The 21,303-nt window shown below is 41.6% G+C and overlaps 3 protein-coding genes across 3 annotated transcripts in view; 2 read left to right on the top strand and 1 right to left on the bottom strand.

Annotated features, from left to right (window-relative positions):
• ash1l (ash1 (absent, small, or homeotic)-like) overlaps positions 1-14,713 on the top strand; it is a 32,157-nt gene extending 17,444 nt beyond the window's left edge. Inside the window, exons 12-26 of the mRNA XM_079570842.1 lie at positions 190-336; positions 4,655-4,763; positions 4,857-5,006; positions 5,578-5,645; positions 5,749-5,915; positions 6,490-6,642; positions 7,401-7,455; positions 7,931-8,063; positions 8,982-9,233; positions 9,738-9,824; positions 9,931-10,021; positions 10,286-10,424; positions 10,936-11,108; positions 11,364-11,530; positions 11,670-14,713. Coding sequence (XP_079426968.1) covers positions 190-336; positions 4,655-4,763; positions 4,857-5,006; positions 5,578-5,645; positions 5,749-5,915; positions 6,490-6,642; positions 7,401-7,455; positions 7,931-8,063; positions 8,982-9,233; positions 9,738-9,824; positions 9,931-10,021; positions 10,286-10,424; positions 10,936-11,108; positions 11,364-11,530; positions 11,670-12,155 — 2,377 coding nt within the window. The 3' untranslated portion in view covers positions 12,156-14,713. The remainder of the gene's footprint in view (positions 1-189; positions 337-4,654; positions 4,764-4,856; positions 5,007-5,577; positions 5,646-5,748; positions 5,916-6,489; positions 6,643-7,400; positions 7,456-7,930; positions 8,064-8,981; positions 9,234-9,737; positions 9,825-9,930; positions 10,022-10,285; positions 10,425-10,935; positions 11,109-11,363; positions 11,531-11,669) is intronic.
• Positions 14,714-14,908: 195 nt separating this feature from the next.
• pacrg (PARK2 co-regulated) lies at positions 14,909-15,833 on the bottom strand. Its single transcript, XM_079571174.1, has one exon. The coding sequence runs from the start codon at positions 15,699-15,701 to the stop codon at positions 15,015-15,017; it is 687 nt and encodes a 228-aa protein (XP_079427300.1). The 5' UTR covers positions 15,702-15,833; the 3' UTR covers positions 14,909-15,014.
• A 2,183-nt stretch (positions 15,834-18,016) lies between these two features.
• rps27.1 (ribosomal protein S27 isoform 1) lies at positions 18,017-19,683 on the top strand. Its single transcript, XM_079571161.1, has 4 exons — positions 18,017-18,087; positions 18,666-18,774; positions 18,886-18,996; positions 19,486-19,683. The coding sequence occupies exons 1-4, from the start codon at positions 18,082-18,084 to the stop codon at positions 19,512-19,514; spliced, it is 255 nt and encodes an 84-aa protein (XP_079427287.1). The 5' UTR covers positions 18,017-18,081; the 3' UTR covers positions 19,515-19,683.
• Positions 19,684-21,303: the final 1,620 nt, after the last annotated feature.

The raw sequence follows: 21,303 nt of genomic DNA, 5'->3' as shown, positions 1-21,303 counted from the left end.
ACGATGGCTTGAATACTGAATACTGGCTCTTTAGAGAAAAAGTAGAGAATTTTGATGCAGATAAACTTCTTCTTCTCCATAAACACCGAAGAGCACCACTAAGTACTTATTTGGCAAAAAGTTCCTGAGCACTTTGAAACGTGACGTTTTGAAAAGTCTCTGTCTAACAAAGTGCTGTTTTGTTGCCAGGAGCCGGATGATGGAGCAGTATTTCTCCCACAGCGGTCACTACTGTCTGAACCTGGACAGTGGGATGGTCATCGACAGCTACCGAATGGGAAACGAGGCGCGCTTCATCAACCACAGCTGTGAACCCAACTGTGAGATGCAGAAATGGTGAGTGCCATTTTGAACAGCTTTAGCCAGTCCTCCCCCAGTGTTCCTGCCACGGTGCTTTTGGGATCTTACCAAAGTCCAGATTTGGCTAAGCCCTTTATGGCCAACCGGGAAGAACTGCCCAGAGCCTCTATTATTTTCACAGATTGAGAACACTTAACCAATTTGTGCGCTTGGTCTTTCATCTTCAGCATTGGTTTTCAATTTGGTGCAGGGTACATCATGTGGTACTTGGACTTATCCTGGTAGTACTCAAGAGTCTTTGGCTGCTTTGTTTCATGTACATTTGTAAAGTCTTGTTATTAAATCTATGTTATACTTTTGGGGCAGCTCAGATGGTAGAGCGTCTTATAATCAGAAGGTTGAATGAAGCTCTGCTCTGGGAGAGTGAGCGGTTGTTGGTGGTCGGAGTGGCTGATGGCGCAGATTGGTTTTCTTCTGTCAATCTAACCCAGGACACTATGGTTGCAATAGTAGCTTAACAGCACCAAGTGTAAAGTGAATGAATAATGACTCCAGTGTAGTGCTGTCAGGATTTTTGATGGAATTTGTGTATTTGTTGAGATTCAGGTGCTGTCCTTGATTTATTTTATTTTTTTCACATTTATTTAATCAGAATTGTCCCAATGAGATTTAGACCCAGTCCACAAGAAGTCAAACTTAGGCCTAAATGCTAAAATATGTTGTAAATCCAGCGTATTATCCAAACAGAGACGGCGTTTTGTGAGTCTATAAATGAACATTTTCCAAACTAGGTCCCAGAGTGGAAAGATCTCAAAATGGCGTTTACGTGGCTTCGTTGTGTCGGCGTCTCTGCAACTTTTTCTAAAGCAATGACATCACAGCGCCAGTGTTCTGTCTGTTATCCATAATCTACTGACCTTATAATGGGTTTTACTCCACTCCTCTATGTTCCACCTCGACAAAAACCCTGCAGAGTTAGCCTCCATTCAGTCTGTGTTTGTGGACTGTAAAAGTCCAGCCACTGACAGGTTTTTCTGCTTTAGTCTGAAGAATAAACTCGCCTCTTCGTCTCTCCTGTATTTCATGAATCCATGAATCCCGTTTACATTCCACAAAAGTTTACATCTACATCTTGTTCTATTATCTGTGGTAGCGCCATCCACAGGCCTGGTGGATGAATCGCAGCGATTTTACAGACATTACTGGCTTCATATGGACGCGCACATTTACTGAGCTGGCTCCGTGTTTACAAAGAAAGTTTCTGAAGTTATAAGCGTTTTGTCTTTGTGTGGATATAGTCTTAAAATCTCATTTTCAGAGGAGTCCTGGCTGCAGAGGGGAACTTATTGTGCATGATTTTGTGGTAGGGAAACCAGAGTACCTGGACCTAACCACTGCCTCCATGTACTCTTTGTTCTTGAGCAGTCCTAGTTTAGTCCTGCTATTCCTTTACATTTGGGTTATGTTTAAGGGTGTAACAGATGGAAAAGGGATTTCTGATACACACAGGATCTAATATATTTTCACAATAACAATAGTCAGGAAGTGATATTTTTGTACGCTTATTGTGCACATTAACTGTTTTATGTAAATGAGCCATTTGATGAAAATGGGAGACAGTTAAGCCTTAAAGTTTTTCAAACAATCTGAAAAGTGCAAGAATGTAAAAGACCACAGTTTTGTACATTTGGTGCTATATGAATTCTACCAATGTTATTCCTTACTTTAGGTTTAGGGTGTTGGTCAGGACCCTTAATTTGCATAAATGCACTAAACAAACGCCATCCTGCTGTTTTTATGCCTTTTTATATTGTTCTTCATTCCTTTGTGTGCAACGATCAGAGAAATTGAAACCTTAATAGATTACAGTTATTCCTCTTTTATTGCTGCTGGTGTTTGCGCGAGCGCAGCTGTGTAGCTGCCTCTGCTGTGGCTCTCAGTTTCAGTATCATGTGCCTCTGAAAGAAACGCGTGCGGCAGGTGTTCTCCATTGTAAAAGGGGAAAGCTTTGCCGCTAAACCCCAGTCGCATTAATGTGGTTGTGCCGCGGTAATCTGATGACATCACCTCAGTCACTTTCTGCCAACGCTCACAGACTTGAATGGCTTAAAGGCCTCGCACCAAGCCAAAACTATTTACTCCTTTCCTGAGGGATTGTTGTCTCAGCATGGCTTAATCTAGCGCAGTCATAGGTGCAGCCAGACAGGCCTCTCTGTGGCTAATGCAAAACACACACATTACAGTAAATCTAACAGTTCAGTGGGGAACGGGGAGTAAAAAAGTGAGCTAATTTTATGTTAGCAGAGGGCTACTGGTGCTTTGGTGGAGTTTTTAGCCAAGATGATAATTTAACACCAATAAAATAACTTGAGTTTTATATTAATACTTTGCTATATATATAAATGTTTGCAGAATGTGTTCAGCATTGTGTTCATGAGATGCATCTCAACTATGACTCATCAGGCATTTGTAGAAATGATCATGCGCTACTGGAATAACTCAATACAATTGGAGGGCAGGGGCCAGTACAACTCAATGTGAGGGAATCAGTTTTTGAAAGAAAGCTCCAAAACAAAAATTGATAAATGTTGTACCTCATCGTTATTTGGTAGTGATTGGTGTATTATTTTTGTGGCAGAAAGTCCTTTCTACGGGCCAACATCACGCACATGTTTTTGAATATTGTCAGTCTCAATTTTTGGACGCCCTTATGACAAAATGATTGGACATTAGTTTGTACGCGCTGACAAAGCAGATGCTCCCAGTAATGACAGAGATAGTAACCAGACAGTTACCATAGTTACCACCATGGGATTTTCAGTTTCCCACAATAGGCTCTTACAGTAGAACGTTGCGATGTCACGTAAACCTGTTGGCAATGTGGCTAATTTAAGTGTTGATAAGTTTAGAGGGTGTGCAGATTAGGGCTGCAAGGTTTATAGATATCGAATTGCAATTGAGGTTTTGTCTACCGCAGTAACCTAACCTTAAGAGGCTGAGGTTAGGTTATCAGAATTGCATAATTTTCCCAGTTTATGCATTTATATGTATCAAATATAAAAATCGTCAAAATTGTGCAGCCCTAATGTAGATGTCACAGCATTGTAAGTGAGTATCAATGTAGAGTCATAACATCAGTGGTTATTCATTTAGAGAGAATGAAAATGATGTATGTGCGTCACAAGAGGCGCTACAGGCAACAGAAAAGGGGCAGACGAGGAGGTATCCGGGCACGTCTCGCAGCTAAGCGACACAAGCGTGGTGGTGGGAAGGGCCCAGTCTTATAAGCTGTAGCTTCACCATGTAACATCATGAAGGATGTCAAGCTGTGAGACCTGATTGTCTGGAACTAAAAACATGCTGGTCAGGTTGGCCCACGAGGTCGGTGCGCAGAGTCACAGCAGCTCAGGACTAACCCAACATCTTATCTATCCTTGTACAATGTCTAATGACAATAAAGTTATTCATTCTATAGGTTTCAGTAACTAAGAAAGTTTGCTTTGAAGCACATTTCCAGATATTTCGGCTTCAAGTGTGAATCAAGTGACTGAAATGTGGCTTTACTATCACTTTATGTCTCTGTGAGTTGTCAATAAAACAGTAGCTCTTAGGCCTGAACAAAGACCCGCTCCTAACGCGAAGCCACTAGTCGGGGCTTCATATGTTTTTGTTTGGTGGGTCCGAAATGAAAGACGCTGCGAGGTTCGAGGATTTTCAGCACAAAGCCTGACTATCATCCATCTTGTCACAGAAGAGCGATTACATGTGGCTGGGCCTTGGATACAGCTGTAAGGGCTGAAGACAATGCGCTGAACCAGCTTTTTTGCCCTATAGGAGGAATAAATTATCAAGGCGCTGGCACACAGAACAGTACTCTTTATTCTTAGAACAATAGTGAAGCCCCTCGATGGGGTAGGGCTCATCGTGCAGTACCACGTGTTGAGAAGTCGCCCGCGCTAGCAAGAACTGGGGCACCTTGTCTTTGTTTATTTTATTATTTCATTAAATTGTGGTTTTAATAGAAACATTTACAGGCAGTGAATCTGGGAGCTCACAGTACGTCCTGACCTTTATATTATTAGGCATTGTTGCATTCTCCAAGTGGGACGTTGCTGTGAAACTTTTTTACACTATTTTTACTGCGAGGTGAGAATTTGACACCCCTGCTGCCTTTACCTTATGGTATGTTACGCAAGAAAGTTCAGTAAGTTCAGTTGTTTGTTTGTTTTTATGTTGTGGGATGTTGTGGAAAGATCATTCCTGTTTGAAACTAGCTCAGGGCTCATCTCTTTTACGACAGGAATATTATAATATTTTTTAGCATTAATAGCATATGCCTCGTTGTGTCTTCCAGGTCTGTGAACGGTGTTTACAGAATTGGTCTTTTCGCCCTCAAAGAAATCAGCAGTGGCACTGAGCTCACCTACGACTACAACTTCCATTCATTCAACACAGAGGAACAGGTAAGGCAGCACACGTCTATCATACTATTTATACTATCATTAATGAAGTGTCGTGGGTCTGTAGTCGTTTATATGTCACGTTCTGACCGACAGCAAGTGTGTAAGTGCGGCTCAGAAAGCTGCCGGGGCATCATCGGGGGTAAGAGCCAGAGAATCAACGGGCTGCCGGGGAAGTCGGGCGGAGCGAGGCGACTGGGACGACTCAAGGAGAAACGGAAGTCCAAACATCAGCTCAAGAAGAGGGTATGTTTTTAGTGGATTTAACTGGTTTGTTGAGGTTTTTTGTAAAGTCATCTCTGTTTATCACAAACATTCACAGAACCTTTTATTACCAGAATGTTTTCGACCGGGTGTCAGCCCCCCATACTTCAGTTACTAGGAAATCTGCCCTCAATTAGATTAAGCGTTTTTATGTTGCCCTCCAGTAACAGCACTTTGTTACATTTTGATCTTAACACAATGAATGTCAAATGCCATTCGGTTTATACATGGCAACATAATACTTATCATAACTACTTATTGTATCGCGATATGTATCGGATCGGCCCCTGAGTATCGTGCTACATATCAGATCGTGACAAAAGTGGATTGTCCCAGCCCTAATTTTTATACATATTAGTAAGTTGGTCAGAATCTCAGAGGTGTTTCAAACTTACCAGTAAATGAAATACATTTCCTGACAAAGAGGGAATATACATTGCGTTCATTAACAGCTATTCACTGTGTTAGGGGTGAAAATCAAACATCGTCTCCTATTGGTTGCTGTAAAGTGCAGAGAATGTTATATTTTTTTAACCTTTTTATTTGTCTTTAGGAAGAAGAGTCCAGTGACAGCAGTAAATGTTACCCTCACCTCATGAAGCCCATGTCCAACAGAGAGAGGTAAACATAACTTTATAGAAACAAAACAATTATGTTGAGATATCTGATCACCGTCCACTCTTACAACATTACGGATTTATAAGAATTTTCATGGACTTTATAGAAACTTTGTGCTGAAGCATCGAGTTTTCCTCCTGAGGAACTGGGAGAAGATGAGGGAGAAGCAGGAGCTGCTGAAGCGAGAGGGCGAGCGGGAGCGGGACCCGAGCAGTATGTCCATGTACGCGCGCTGGGGCAGTGTCATCCGCGACGACGGCAACATCAAGTCAGGTGTGCATATCGTAACTTCATTTCTTAATTGATACTATAGGAAAACCTGTTGGTCAGATGTGAACAGGTGCGAGGTATGGTAAAAGATTAGGTGACTTTAAAACTATGCCCTTTTCTTTCAAAGCTAGTGGCTGAAAAAAGTCTGGAGTTGTAGCCCACTTACGGTTTTGATTTATACTTATTATGGTAAGAGAGGTTTTCTAACACCTTGCTCTGCTGTAGCAGCTTAGTATCCTATTTTTTGGACATCTCCCCTGGGTGGTGCCGTTTTTTACTTTCACAACATTTTTCATGTGTTTGTTCTCCAGATTTGTAAGTAGGTTAAGTCTTCTGAAATAGCCCCGTGAATCCTTGAATGGCTTTTCTTATAAATGAGTCTCATGCAAACTTTTGGAAATTGTTAAAATAAAAAGAAACATCCTAACTTAAATTCCTTGGACTGAAGCCATTAAACTAACAGCCAGTTTTTGCGTCATGTGTAGTCATGTTTGAACTGTCCTCCCTCCTAGCTTTACCTTGTAGTCCTTTTGAATGTGATCACATCATGTGACCTTTTGCAAATGTCTTTGTGCAGACGTGTTCCTGACGCAGTTCTCAGCGCTGCAGACGTCTCGGTCGGTGCGGACACGGAGACTGGCGGCGGCCGAGGAGAACACGGAGGTCACACGCACCGCTCGCCTCGCTCACATCTTCAAGGAGATCTGTGACATGATCACCAGCTACAAAGGTCAGGATTGATATTCAAGTGTGTCCTCCTCACTCCACTGAAAGCTGTGTCCTGTTTGACAAACAAAATGCATGAACTGCTCTTTATTGCACTAACAGCGTGGATGAATTCCCTGGTAAAGATTTGATATTATTCATTTACATGGTTTCATTTGTAGATTAGTCTGCTTGTGAATTCAGTGTTATTCTGAGATGGCCTTATGCAAATTAACAAATCAGCCCACTTGTTGTGATATCTTTCTGGTGTGAATGTGCAGGATTTAATTTAACATTGTTCAAATGTTATACACCAGTAATATCCCCCCCAGTGCTTTGTCTGTTCAGAGGGTCAGGGCATAAGTGATACTGTGTGAGCAAATGTAATGGTTAAACTCAAAAAATAAGAAGTACAGGTGCATAAAACCCTAAAATGTCCTTTTATTAGCTTGAAATAAATGCTTATTGAAAATTGTTTTTAGGTTTACGTACATTTGTGGGTCGCAGTTTTGGACTGGGATTTTGCACAGCCTGACTTTTCTTAAGGAAAAAAGGCTGGGAACCACTGTTTTACAGTAGCTATTGAGTAGCATTCAAAAGCATTCAATTTGACTTGCCGCTCATTATCAATGGTCTGGACTCATTGGTTGACACTGTGGCCGAGTTAAGAGCAGGTATAAACTAGACTGGGCCAGGTCCAAACAGAAACAAGGGCCACACCAGATCTGACGATACATTGTGGACTATTAATATACTGACTAATATGGACTGTGTTTCGTTCAGATTCCTCAGGCCAGACGCTCGCTGCTCCACTGGTGAACCTCCCGTCTAGAAAGAGGTAATGTGTCCCCTATACCCGCATGCTCACGACCCATTCATTATGTTTTAGTGTTTACAGACCGGCGTTATCGTCACCATCAGTGTACAGCATCCACACAGAGTAACAGCTTTATCTGCAGCTTCACAATCCAACCATGACAGACTGCGCCGCTCTGATTTGTTTCCAGTTTTGGCGCTAATTCATTGGAGTCAACACAATTACAGCTCATTACGTCTCTATGGCAGCAGCAGCAGCACAGTGGTCGCACTCATTCACACCATCGATTAGCTCTAAATACTATTCACAATATGGTGAAGCGCAGGATTAGACAGTCGAGGAAACCTGCCTTGTGTCTTATTATTTGACCCTGTGTGGCTATAGTTCAGGGTCAAAATAAAAATAATAAAAACAATGATTGAATTAGGAACATTATGGGAACATGTTTTTTTCTAGTATTGTTTGAACTAAAATCAAGCATGTTTTACGCCTTTAGGAACAGCCAGTACTACGAGAAGGTGTCGGACCCTTTGGACCTCAGCACCATTGAGAAGCAGATCCTCACGGGGCATTACAAAACTGTGGAGGCTTTTGACGCAGACATGCTCAAAGTGTTCCGCAACGCTGAGGTATGTTGGAGAGTTCAACAAAGTCCAAACAAAGTTTTTTGTGTAAATAAAACTGCAGATAAAGGAACTTTCAACCTGTTTTGAAAATGCAATTAAATTTGCATCATGTTTGTGTTCCTTGGTCTTACTTCCAGATATTAAAAAGAAATTGCATTGTTATTGTGCAGTGAGTGACAATATGTAATAGTCCAGTTCTTTGTAGCAGACAAAGAGTGTCTTGGCTTCACAACTTGACTGGGTTTGACCAGATTCAGTCACAGAGTTCCTCTTTTTACAGCTAAATTATGTCTGAGCCAATACCAACCCAGACCTAGACAAAGCCCAGATTTAGTCCTCTGATATGCCAGGCTCTACAGTTTTAAGAGCTAGTGCTTGGCACCTCAGCTCACGGCCCATTGATTTACATCTGTTTAGCCGAGGGCTTTGAGAAAGTGGCTCTCGAAACCTCTTGAAGTGGTTTACTCCAGCGCTCACAAGTTTGAAGTGGGTATCTAAATTAAATTCATGCTGTTTAGCAGTTCAGTCTTTTGTACTAAAGGAAGCTGAGTTGATGCCTCAGACATTTGACTCTACATAAGTGTCACGGTCACTGTCACGGACATTTGCTAATGTTTTTTAAAAAGGAAACAAGTAGAACTTTCCCAGGTGAATATTGTACTTTTAATTAATAAAAAATATTTCACAGTTGGATCAATAACTACAATAAAAATGAGAAAATAATTATAATAAATAAATACATTATTCCTGATGATGTATTTTATGCAGATACATTAACAAAAAGCTTTTTAGATATTGTTGATATTCATATATATTGCAGCATTGTTATTATGTTAATATTTCTATAATAGAATTAGAAATAAGTAATTAAATTGTAAAAGTAATAATATAAACATATTTTTTGTTAACCCTCCTATTCAGAAGTATTACGGCAGGAAGTCGTCGGTGGGTCGGGATGTGTGCCGGCTGCGTAAGGCGTACTACAGCGCTCGAAACGAGGCGGCGGTTCAGATCGATGAGATTGTGGGGGAGACGGTGAGTGAGGCGGACAGCTCGGACTCTTTGGACCAGAACCACGGCTCTGAGTCGCACGACAAAGACGACGACGTGATCCGCTGCATCTGCGGCATGTACAAGGACGAGGGGCTGATGATCCAGTGTGAGAAGTGCATGGTGAGACTCTCTTTGGCTGCACCTGTTACATGATGTTTCAAAGGCACTTCACTGTTGTATCACATATTCAGTTTAGCCGTATTGGTTGTGCGCTTGATGGGACAAACACAGCAGATGTCACTGTTAGGATATAATTAAACAGAAACGAAGAGCAAGATACATTAGCAAGTGGAGTATGTGTATAGTACTAGAGTTTATAGGCGCCTAACCCATAAGCCGCTACTCCATTTTCCACAAATACGCAAGCCTGGGGTGGTTCATAACGTTTATCTACGTGCGGTGGTGCCATTTTGCTCCACTCGTTTAGCTCCATAGGTAGAACACTGGGCTCCCTACCATGAGACTGTGAGATTGTGCCCTACCCCAACTTTTTATTTATTTTTATTTTTGGACTGGGCACCCACTGGGAACATAAATCGGCGCCTATGCTAGAGTTACAGAGTTTAGGATGCTACATATGTCTATTTTTTTGTATTAAACGTGTCTGATACTCTGTGATGTCAGGTCTGGCAGCACTTTGACTGTATGCGTCTGGAGACTGAGGTGGAGCACTACCTCTGTGAGCAGTGTGACCCACGGCCCGTGGACACGGTAAGACCCAAGCAATAACATGCAGCAATAATACAGAACAGATACACCTTGGATTATTCCATCATGCTTTTTCCTCGTTGATTTGTGCTTGTTGTTCTATCTGTAGGAGGTTCCCATGATCCCACAGCCCAGTTACGCTCAGGCCGGCTCCATGTACTACATCTGTCTTCTCAGGGACGAGCTGCTGCTACACCAAGGTAAGTGCAGCATGAAAAGGAACACGGAGTTGTTAGTCTGTTGTTGGACAGGTCCATAATTAGCCATTATATATCACACATGGTCAGGCTCAATGCACGACTTGTGACAAATGGAGATTCCAAGCACTCCATGCACAAGTAGAACAATGATTAGCACTTTGTAATGAGCTCACTTTGCCCTTGAAGTCATGTTGTCCCCAGCTCTACCTCCTCTGTTAGTTTGGGTGTTGGTTGTGTTGATGTTGTGTGTTGTGCTGTTCACAGGGGACTGCGTGTACCTGATGCGGGACAGCAGGAGGAGCCCTGAAGGACAGCCGGTCCGTCAGTCGTACCGTCAGCTCACCCACGTCAACAGAGACAAACTCGACATCTTCAGGATCGAAAAGCTCTGGAAGAACGAAAAGTAGGTCGATTTTCTGTAACTTTACACAAAATCATTACTTGGATTGTTGGGATCATTCCTGTAGCAAGTATTATTGATAATTGGTGGAAAGTGGCAATTTTCTGAAGAAAGAAATAATTGTATTCCAGATTAGATGGAAGGTGATCTATTCTGATTCTCTTGACTATAAAATTGCAATGTATTTTCTCAAAGTAAATCCTGACATCCTTCTGAGCAGATAAAGTGCTCTTTTAAAGTGTATTATTGTTCCACGTTTAAGCTACTTTCTTTTGTAACTATGTAATCAAAGGTATACTTAGTGACACTTAGTAATTTACAAGGTGACAAAAGTTGCAACCCCAGTGAGAGATTTATTTCCTCGTAAAAATGCTTCTCTAGACTTTTGCCGTAGGCAGTTTTACCAATTGTTAACCCACAAAACGAAGGACAAAGTAAATGTAATAAGTAGCCTCTCATTGTAAAACGCATTTTCATGTTGGCAGTAAGCAATAACAGAGTCTTGTCTTTTAAGGGGTGAGCGCTTTGCCTTTGGTCATCATTATTTCCGTCCCCACGAGACGCACCACTCTCCGTCGCGGCGCTTTTACCAAAACGAGTTGTTCCGGATGCCGCTGTATGAGATCATCCCCCTGGAGGCTGTGGTGGGACCCTGCTGTGTCCTGGACCTCTACACCTACTGCAAAGGTGAGGGGGCGTCCTCTGCTGTTTACTGCTAGTCGCTAAAGCAGAGATTTGATCAAGTATCAGAAAATATTTGGCTTTGCATGCGCCGTTTTCAGCAGGCTAAAGTTGGAACTTCTTTTTATAGTGTAAACCTTGACTAAACTGGGTCAATTTAAACTAGAGCATAGCAAGGAGAGGCAATCTGAATCAATACTCGAGACGTCATACTTTAGCACAAGCCGAAGTCTGTATTCATTTATTTTTGTGCTCTCACAGGACGTCCCAAAGGAGTTAAGGAGCAAGACGTGTACATTTGTGATTACCGCTTGGACAAGTCCGCTCACCTGTTCTACAAGATCCACCGAAACCGTTACCCAGTCTGCACCAAGCCATACGCCTTCAACCACTTCCCCAAACGGCTCGCGCCCAAACGGGACTTCTCGGTGAGGACTGAAACTGAAATGAAACAACAGTCGGTTTACATTTATCGTCATGTTTTTTTGTTTGTTTAAAATTGACATTGATCAATTCAAGGAGAGAAATAAGTAATAATCCCTGATGTTGACTTGTCCCTCGTTGCAGCCTCACTACGTCCCCGACAGCTACAAGAGGAACGGTGGCCGCTCCGCCTGGAAGAGCGAGCGTCCCAAAGGCGAGGGGTTCGAGGACGACGCCTCTTCTTCGTGCGAGCGGGACTTCCTGAACGAGGACAGCCGGGGCGCGGAGGATTTGGACATGGACTTGCTCCCTCCCGACCACCACCACCCGCTCCTCTCCGCCGGCAAACCCAGAAAACAAAGGAAAGGGGACAACAACGGGGAGGACGAGGAGGAGGGGGCGGAGCCTGAGAAGCGGCGGGACACGGAGGAGGGAGCGGCGGCGCGTTTGGGGGACATGCTCGAAATGCCGCTGTCGTCTGCCTCCTCGCCGCTGCACCATCCCGCTCTGGGCCGCAGGGAGGCGCAGAGGGAAAGACTCAATAAGATTTTACTGGATTTGCTGCACAGGACGCCTACAAGTAAAAGTGGCGAGGGGGCGAAGCAGGGGAGCCGATCCACGGGCGAATGAGGTTTTATTTTTGAAACATTGTTACGTCAAAAGGCAGGGAAAGATGTTCTGAATTTTGATTGTTTGATTTCAAGTCTTTAACCAGTGTTTTCTGATCTATCCATGCTCCATTTTTACTGTCACATACTTAGTACAGTCCTGCTGCTAAAGCTTAAAAAAAAAAAAAAAAAACGATACGTACATAGACTGCTATAGTCCAAGCTGTATTTTATTCTTTGGCCTTTTTACTAGAGACAACATTACCCAAACTTTTACCAAACCTATGCAGTACATTTTAACACTTATTACTAAGTTACAACTAACTTGTACACCTTTTAGCACAACTTGAAACACATAGGTTTATATGGCTAGAGCAGCTGCTAAGTGTGTTGGTAAAACCTGGCTAAGGGGAAGGTTAGAAAGAAGACTGTCTATTTGTTTCTCATGAGTTTCTACTGTCTGAGGATACAGTTTTGTTGCCAATGGCACTGACCACGGGCGCTCGGGTTTGGGGATTTTGGAGACAGAAATGACCGACCTGAACTGCCTTTTATTTTTTGAGCAAAGGGCAGCAATTGTACAGGGGAGACTTGTTAGCCGGCTGACCGTCAGGATCCACAATGTGTCCCTGGGGTGCTCTTCTGGGCTTATCTCCTCTTAGGCCGCCATTTCAACTCCGGAAGGGTGAGGAAACGCTGACTTCATGGCAACATGAGCTTTTCAAGGGGACTGACGGTGCGCGTGGGGAAAGCTGACGAAGACCTCTTGCTTTTTTATGATGCAAAACAGTATAACGGCCTTAGGAAACATAACCCCATGCACTTAGATGCTCTTTTGATCATTGAAAACGTGGGTTAGATAGAAGCCTGTTTGGTACTGAGTAAAAGCATAGAGGGAGGTTCTCTCTGTTTTTGAGAATGCTGTTGAATGGCTCCCCCTAGTGGGAACTTGCTGCAATGACAAAATGATAAGAGGAGATGATAAGAGGATGGGAGGCATAGGACAAAATACGAGTTTAGCAGTGTGTCCCATGCTGGTCACACGTGGAGTTGGCAGGAAGTTGGAGAACTGCACTTTTGGTACCATGGATGTCGTGAAGCTATGTGTAATGTATCTATAATGGAACACACTAACACTCAGTATTGGAAGATGCAGTTTAAAAACAAGTTTTAAGTCAATTATCTTTTTCCTCTTATACTGTAACTCATTTAGGAACTGAACCTGGGGAGGGTTTGTTTATTCATGAAGGGAGGGTCTTTTTGGAGCTTTTTGCGCTTTTGTCAAAGTGTCTTGTTAAAGTTTAATTTTTTAATACCTTTGTAAGGCAGTCAGTTTGCCCTGTGCTGAAGTAACACTTTCACCAGCTGAACTAAAGCAGGGGACATCGGCGTTACTGTTCCGCCTTACAGCCGACAGACTGCCTTGTGTGAGTGTGCACACTGACTCTGTGTCTTTATTCAAAATATACCTTTTTAAAAAAACAAGAAAAAAATTAAGGGCTCGATGGCAATTAACAATTTAAAGAAAATTATGAAAACAATAGTTAACATGAAATGTATCGTGACGGTCATATTTTCTTATACTCTGTGACGGGGGGCATACTGTACATTGGGAGGGAGGGTTTTTCCTTTTTGTCTTTCCACAATGTCCTGGTTGCCATGGAGAATGTTTAAAGAAATTGTGATATTTGATGAGATTTCATCGTTCCCCAAAATCCCTCTTGTAAAAGGGACGTCTTGAGAGTCCTATTAAACTGACAGAAGGAGACGGAGAGCGAAACAGGAAGCTGTACAGTGCCAACATTTGTAAATAATTCTTTACATTGTGTCTCCAAAAGCAATATCTTCAAATGGATTTTGTTTATTATTGTACTGTACAGGCCCTAAATGTATTATGACTATTATAATAATTATAATATAATTTCTTCCGTTTGTATTACTCTCATGAAGACACTTAAGCTTGGAGGAAATTACTTTTTTAATGTCCTTAAATCTCATTTTACTGTCGTAAAGACACAAACTGAAGCTTTTGTTGCCTATAAATGAAATTGCTCTATGTAGTGCATGATCGAATGTCAGACAGAAGGCATTGGGACAGTGGCTCCGCAAAGACTCCTTTGTCACTGAATATTGTTAATAATATAACTTTAAGGAGAAATGTGCTCCTTGTTTTTTGCTGCAAAGTGTTGAACACTAAAAAAACAAACAACATAAAAATGTTATAATATTTTTGAACGTTGACAGAAACAAAGTGAAGCTGTCAGCCCGATATCATGTTTATTTGTTTCTTTTCTTTCAAATAGGAAATGGTTTTGTGATAGAAGTCATTGTATAATGCTTGTACTTGTATTTGTGTGTTTTGTGTGATTTGTTTAGTTATTTTTAGACAATCACAAAATAAGATGCAAGCATTGTATATGGCAGACTGGCAGATTTTGTGACGTGTACAGTTTGTCAGAAATTTCTTCCACTCGTTTGTAATTATGATTCTTAAGTCATGCAAATGCTGTTGGTTTTTACTTTTTGTTTTATATTTGTTTTTGTTTGTTTGTTTTTTAATAAAAGCACTACATTATTGTGGCTGAGTCTGAAGCTGTTTTCAATATTTCGACAATGAAATAAAAGTACACTCTTAACAAATACAGCTGTGCATAGTGCTGAAAGTTATACACTTTTTTAGTTGATATGTAGTTTTATAAGTAAAGCTAAACTAAAGGGATAGTAATTATCAAAAACAAAGAGTCTATGATTCATTCATCCTTTTATTTTCTTATATGTTAGAATGAAGATGTTGTGTTTTGATGAAATGCCTAAATCAAATAAATCAAGACAATTCATATGTTCTGTATTTAGTCTGTGCAGTTTAGTTACAGCGCCCCCTTCAGTTGATCATGCAGGACTCGTAGGTGGGCACCATGTACTTGATGTTAATGAAGGCCTCCTCTCCTCCGCAGCGCTCCAGCATCTCCAGAGTCTCCTGAATTAGGTCTCCCACATTCTGCCTCTTCTGCTGGCTGTAGTCGATGCCGTCCCCAGAGTTGATGTTCATGTTCTTAAACATGTTCAGGATGGGTAGGATCTGGCGGTAATAGGGCACGAGTGACTCCCCCACCATTTCTCCGGACATCACCAGGTGTTGTATGACCTTTAGGGTGGTGCAAATCACTGCACGGTTCCTCGTATTCAGAGCATTTCGGATTGGGATGATCAACTGCGGGATGACGGGCTGGATCTTGGGCCCACCGTGATCAAGCATGTCGTGGATCCCCTGGCGCGCGAAGAACTCGTAGGGGTGCACCGTCTCGCAGAGCCCGTCGAAAAACAGCGGCAGGTAGTGATGGTAGTCCAGTTTTTCAATCTCCACTTTCCACGCAATGCGGTTTCCTTTGGCATCGTGCTTCAGGGCCATGGGGAAGTCGCCTCGCTCGTAAAACTTCCGAAACAGGGTCGGTTTGGACGGCCTCTCCTTGAAAGCTCCAGCAGCGGGGGGTCCGACCACCACCGAGTTCTTCATTTGGGCTTGAATGGTGAAGCCGAGCGTTTTCAGTTCAGCTTTTCGTATCGACATGTCTCTGGATTCTCGGAAATAATCCGAGAAAATTAACCAAATCAGCCACAAATCAATTAATGACAACGTGGCTCCAGTTACCACTGGCCACAACAAAACACGGCGTGCGTGGTTGCCATGGTGACGCGTAAAGACAGCGCGCAGTTAGCATGAAGCAGCTAGCAAACAATGCTAAAATATATTTAAAGTAAAGTAAAGTAAAGTAAAGTAGCTTGTCATCTACAAAGCAAAAACGTATGATTGTGTGACAAGACATAAGGACCATAGGCTATGACATGTAAATGTTCAGATAAACCTAAGTGGTGCTCTTCCTGGCTTTGATGGCTTTGTCTGCTAATGGACTTTGATTGGTTCTTGGGTGGGTAACACTATCCTAAGGATATTAACAACAACAACAACAACAACAACAACAACAACAACAACAACAACAACAACAATAATAATAATAATAATGATAATAATAATGATGATGATGATGATGATGATGATGATGATTACAGATGATTATCAGTGCACACCACATGGGGAATGTCCATACAGGTGGTACATGCACCTGTCCATATTAAACAACAGAAACAACCCGGGAGGGTAGGATTTATGCATGTTGGATTTTCAACATGCAGTGAAGCGATAAAGTGCTCCTGGAAGCAAAAAAGGTACCTTATCCGTATCATTTCCATGTCATGTCCATGCTAATAAAACTTTTTGTCCACTTTTTGTACACAGTGTGCCTCAGACCTCTTGCTTTCCTGCGATCTACACGTTTCAGCAAGCTCATCTCAGTGGTTCCCAAAGTGGGATCTGCGGGGCTTTGACTGCTTTACTCTTTTTTGAGTTAGAGTAGTGTATTTGGATATCATGTCTTCTCCCAAATCATAGCTATCTCCTCCCTGTCTCTGAGGACAGTGTGCAAGTTACTGTGGGGCAATTTCTTGCATTACAAAACTTCAGATCTGTGCATCATTTGGTGCATTCATGTGAAGAGCTTCTATCTGAAACAATTGGATCGAAGATTCAGGATTGCTCATCTGGTCAAGGTATCCATTTACATTTGAGCTTTTAAGCTGTTTAAGACCCCATTAATGTTATTGCGTTATAACAGAGTAAGAGGAGAACTTAGGTGAAAGTTGTGAAGGTGGAAACCAATGAGGGAGGTTAGGGAAGAGAGAGCTCAGTTTCTTGATTGTCTGGTGGATGAAGTTGTCCTTCAGTCGGCTGGACCTGGGTTTGAGTCTATACACAATTATGGAATATAAAGAGTGTTGGATGTAATAGGCTACTGTTCATTACACGTAAGAATCTTTGGTTGGATCTTCTACTTTAATGGCAGTTATGGCGCTATTTTCGTTCACATGCAGGAAGCAGCCTGAAATAGGAGAATCCAGAAAATGAAATAGCCAACAAAGAAAACCTGAAGGGTGCATTCAAGTAGCCTAAGCCTATTACCTAATTCAAGTTTGCTAATAAGCTACTAACTATTAGAGACAATGTTTAGAAACTTTTAAATAATTTCTTATAATTATTAATATTATGCTACATAAATTAGGCTAATTCAAATATCCTTTTTCAGTGAACCCTGCTGGACCCTTTGTTGTACTGCAGGGACGGACAGAAGCTCGGTCTGGTTTAAAGCCACATTGTGTAGAATTTTACCCAATAAATCAAATTGAAATACAAGCATTTATTTGATGACAGATATTTTCATACTTGAAAAAATACCTCATAAATGTCAAAATCAAACATGTGCTCTTCCTCAGCTCTCTTAAGATATGACTGTGACTTTACTGGGAGTGGGTATGTCTCCAGCTTGTCTCCATGGAGATGTGACTAAATTCAGCAGAATTTAAGATTTAAATAAGTTAGTGTTTGGCTGGTCATTAGGAGCATGTTTTGTATTGATGGCAACAGTATAATCCAAAATGTTACACAGTGTACCTTTAAGTAGCCATTTATTGATATTGAAAAAAATATATAAAGTTATAGCCTATGTTGTTGTTATAAGTGGGGTTTGCAGGAATTAGGACACAAAAGCAGATTAGAAAATCAATCATCAATCATCAACATGTGTTTTCTCAACTGCATCCTTTTGCTGCCACCTGCTGTTGACAAATAGGAAACAAAATCGAGTCCAAATATTAGAAATAATTTTTCAGGAGTCAGTATATAGTATTTTTAATGTATTATTACTTGTCTTATTTCGGCTAAACTTATTTGGTATATTTTGTAGGAATTTATTTAATACAGTTATATTCCGCCCTTCCCAACATGGCGGCGGTTCAGTTATATCGTCACGTCCGGTCTCTGCTCAAAGCACTCGCCGATATCAACCCCTCGCTTCCGGTAATGCCTCCTTTTCGGCAGCGGCTATTTCCTCGCCAACATGCCAGTGAGTATCGGGAGGCCGCCCCATCATGACATTTCACTATTAAATAAAGCATTAGAAGGACTATGAGCGGCTCATTATTTACGTAAAGAATTAGCGACTCGGCTGATCCTAATTTTTGCCGATTTAAAGCAGTTCACATCATAGTTTTTGTTCTAAAAGACGCAGCACGTTTGAGCGCATTGTGAGACAAGATGGCGGCGCGCACACCGCAAACATGGAGCTAGTTTCGACGAGGCTAATCGCAGAACAAAACAAAAATATGTTTTATTATCCTCTTGTTAGATATTTAGCATATATGCCTTCTTTCATCTCACGTGTCTGCTACAGTGCTCACGAGTGATTTGCATATTTATAATTAAGGTGATGTGGCTAGTTATCTTGGGCCAGAAAAGTAGGCCACGCAATAGTTTGCAATAGATCTGACAGAAAACAAATCAATATAATTTGAAATAGGCATTATAATTAGTATTAATCATAATCGTGCTTGTGAACGTTTGGATATTTCTGTGTGATTCTACCCAAAAACGTTTGACAGTCAATTTCCCTTTGTTCATTTTGCCATTTTCTTTGTTGCGCAGCTCGCAAAAGACTTGTTGCATCCATCCCCTGAGGAGGAGAAGAGGAGGCACAAGAAGAAGCGTCTTGTTCAGAGTCCTAATTCTTATTTCATGGATGTCAAATGTCCAGGTAAGGACCACACACACACACACACCATGTTGAGAATCTGTCTTAGGTTTGCTGAAGTGTAATCCATGGGGCCTATACTGACCTGACTGTTTTTTTGTTTGTTTTTTCCAGGATGCTACAAGATCACAACGGTGTTCAGCCATGCTCAGACGGTCGTGCTGTGTGTAGGCTGCTCCACGGTCTTGTGTCAGCCAACCGGAGGCAAAGCACGTCTCACAGAGGGTTTGTAGATTTTACTTGGATATCTAGTCTACTTGGGTCTACATAACATAACATTTTGACTTATTGATGCTTTTGGACTGAGCGTAAAGTACCGTATCTGGCATCATAAGGTGTCTGGGTGCACTGATAAATTGGGTGGACTTCCTTGTTTGTGGTTTTCCAATCTCATTCCAGTGCAAGATGAACCTCGGTTTGCAGAAGGGTTGAGTTAGACCAATGACTCCCCCCTTTCGAAGGCTGAGAACAAAGCTCCCATCTCTACTCAAACACCTGACCGTTTAAATTGCATTTTATGTGCTGTACAAGCTGCTCGGTCTGCTCTTAAAGCCGCTCCTGTAATTTAATACAAAGGAAGAGATGGCAACCCATTTGTCACATGCAATGATTCCCCCCCTCAGCAGGGTCAATGCGCAAATGTTGCAGTATTTCTGTACAGTAAGCCTCTCTTTGTCAGCTCTCATGTTGGGCTTTTTTTTCCTTTTCAAACAGGGTGCTCATTCAGAAGGAAGCAGCACTAGTTTCCCTCACCGGTGGCCCGAGAGAGAGGGATGGACTGGTTGATATCAGCAAAAGCATCAGGAGCCAGATTTGAACTGTATATGGATTCAAACAGTTTATGTATAATGAAGGCTGTAATTCCACCCTCCTACCCTGCCTCTCTAATAAAATGTTGTTTTGGCTAAGTCACCCGCTTTGTTTGCTTTTTTCAGACTACTGTGTTCCTGTATTTCCATTTCCCTCTTTTCTGGGGGTTCATCTGCACACGCACATTAGATTTGCATAACCATTTAAAACATCCAAGTTATATACTTATCAAATTGTGTCATGAATTAATAAGATGCTACAATGGAAGTAAATTGGGAAAATTATGTTTAGTTTTAGGCTGTTGGCCAGAAGTGTCTGTCAGATGATTGATTATGCTGTATGAATATTGTGATAATTTGGCAGTATATTGTTCAGCCCTAAGGTATTGAAACTCAATGGCTTGAATGAGCTTTTAGCATGGTTCACTGGGGATTAGGAAATGACAAATCTGGCCACTGATAAATGACAGTTCTAAATGGGTCATTCTCATATTGCATGGTAATAAACATATCCACAGAAGCAAATGTGCAAAACTGACTTCTGCCAGTGCTATGGTAATCACTGTGGATTGATGTCTAGTCAGTTGTTAGTCAAGATTGTGCACTGATCAGTCATGGATGAAACTACTGGTAACAACAGTTCGTATGGTAGATTTTTGCTTGGTTTGATGGAATAAGGCCTCTGGTGAATGTTAGTGACACAAGTGATATAAGTACCATAAGGCCTAGATCACATTTGTCAAACACAAGGTCCGCAGACCAGATGCGCCCGCAAGATGATATAATGTTGCCCCGAGTATGTAAAAATAAAAATATCTAGCCCATTCCTTTGTGGAGTTATGGATTTTTAAAGACACACTTCAGCCACAAGGGGGCAGCTTAAAATGGAAAAAGGGAACGAATTCCACATGTGTCCAGCAGAAGGCACTGACATAAGAGATCAGGATATAAACAGCATATTATAGCCATATGGTAAATGATCAGTCTGCTCCAGGGTGGATGTGGCTACAATAGTAACTTACTGCCATCCAGTGTGGAGTGAATGAATAATGACTTTAATGTAGCACTTCGAGAAACGTGTGACACAGGCTGATAAAGCGCATTAAGTGCAAGCCATTGTTATTTATTAAGCCACAGTCGGTCCTTTACAAAATATGTAGCCCTTGACCCAAGCGATATCAAAATCAGGACTGCCTTCATGTGGTCTCGTTATTATGGTAAACACTCTTGGTCGAGTGGGAAATTGCACATGAATGACACCTCATCTTGTATTTTCCACTTATTTTGATTCCTGAGATGAGATAACCTTTGACCTTTCAACACAACAGCGCTAATAAATGTTTATGTGTTTTTATCTGACAAGGCCTGTCATTTATTCAGCTTCAATATTTTTTTCATGTCTGTAGATGACTTTCTCGTGAATTTGTGTTTACTCTGTGTTTCTTAATGTTTCACTATTACACCAAACAGGATGTAAACAATGTCTATACCAGAAAACACCGTGCTGAAATGCATAAATTAAAATGATCTCTAGTTGTCAAATGTCATCTGAGGCCCATGCACCACAGTTTGAAAACCACTGTGATACACACAGACGGTGCAAATAAAAGACAAACCAGGCAAAACGAGGTGAAATTTTAATCTTTAGTGCTGTTGATGCTGGTGTAACTTTTCATTTGCATTTTCATTTTCAAATGTACTGCAGACATTCCCACTGCTCCGT

The sequence above is a fragment of the Gobius niger genome (genome assembly GCF_951799975.1).
Source record: "Gobius niger genome assembly, chromosome: 14".
NCBI lineage: Eukaryota > Metazoa > Chordata > Actinopteri > Gobiiformes > Gobiidae > Gobius > Gobius niger.
The sequence above is the reverse complement of the archived record's forward strand: the minus strand, read 5'-3'. Positions and strand labels throughout refer to the sequence as shown.

Excerpts from the sequence above, each read along its gene's own strand:
- rps27.1 (XM_079571161.1), top strand. Across the intron at positions 18,775-18,885 it reads CATGGATGTCAAATGTCCAG|GATGCTACAAGATCACAACG; the intron begins GTAAGGACCACA and ends TGTTTTTTCCAG. Across the intron at positions 18,997-19,485 it reads CAAAGCACGTCTCACAGAGG|GGTGCTCATTCAGAAGGAAG; the intron begins GTTTGTAGATTT and ends CTTTTCAAACAG.
- pacrg (XM_079571174.1), bottom strand. The coding sequence starts at position 15,701 with ATGTCGATACGAAAAGCTGAACTGAAAACGCTCGGCTTCACCATTCAA.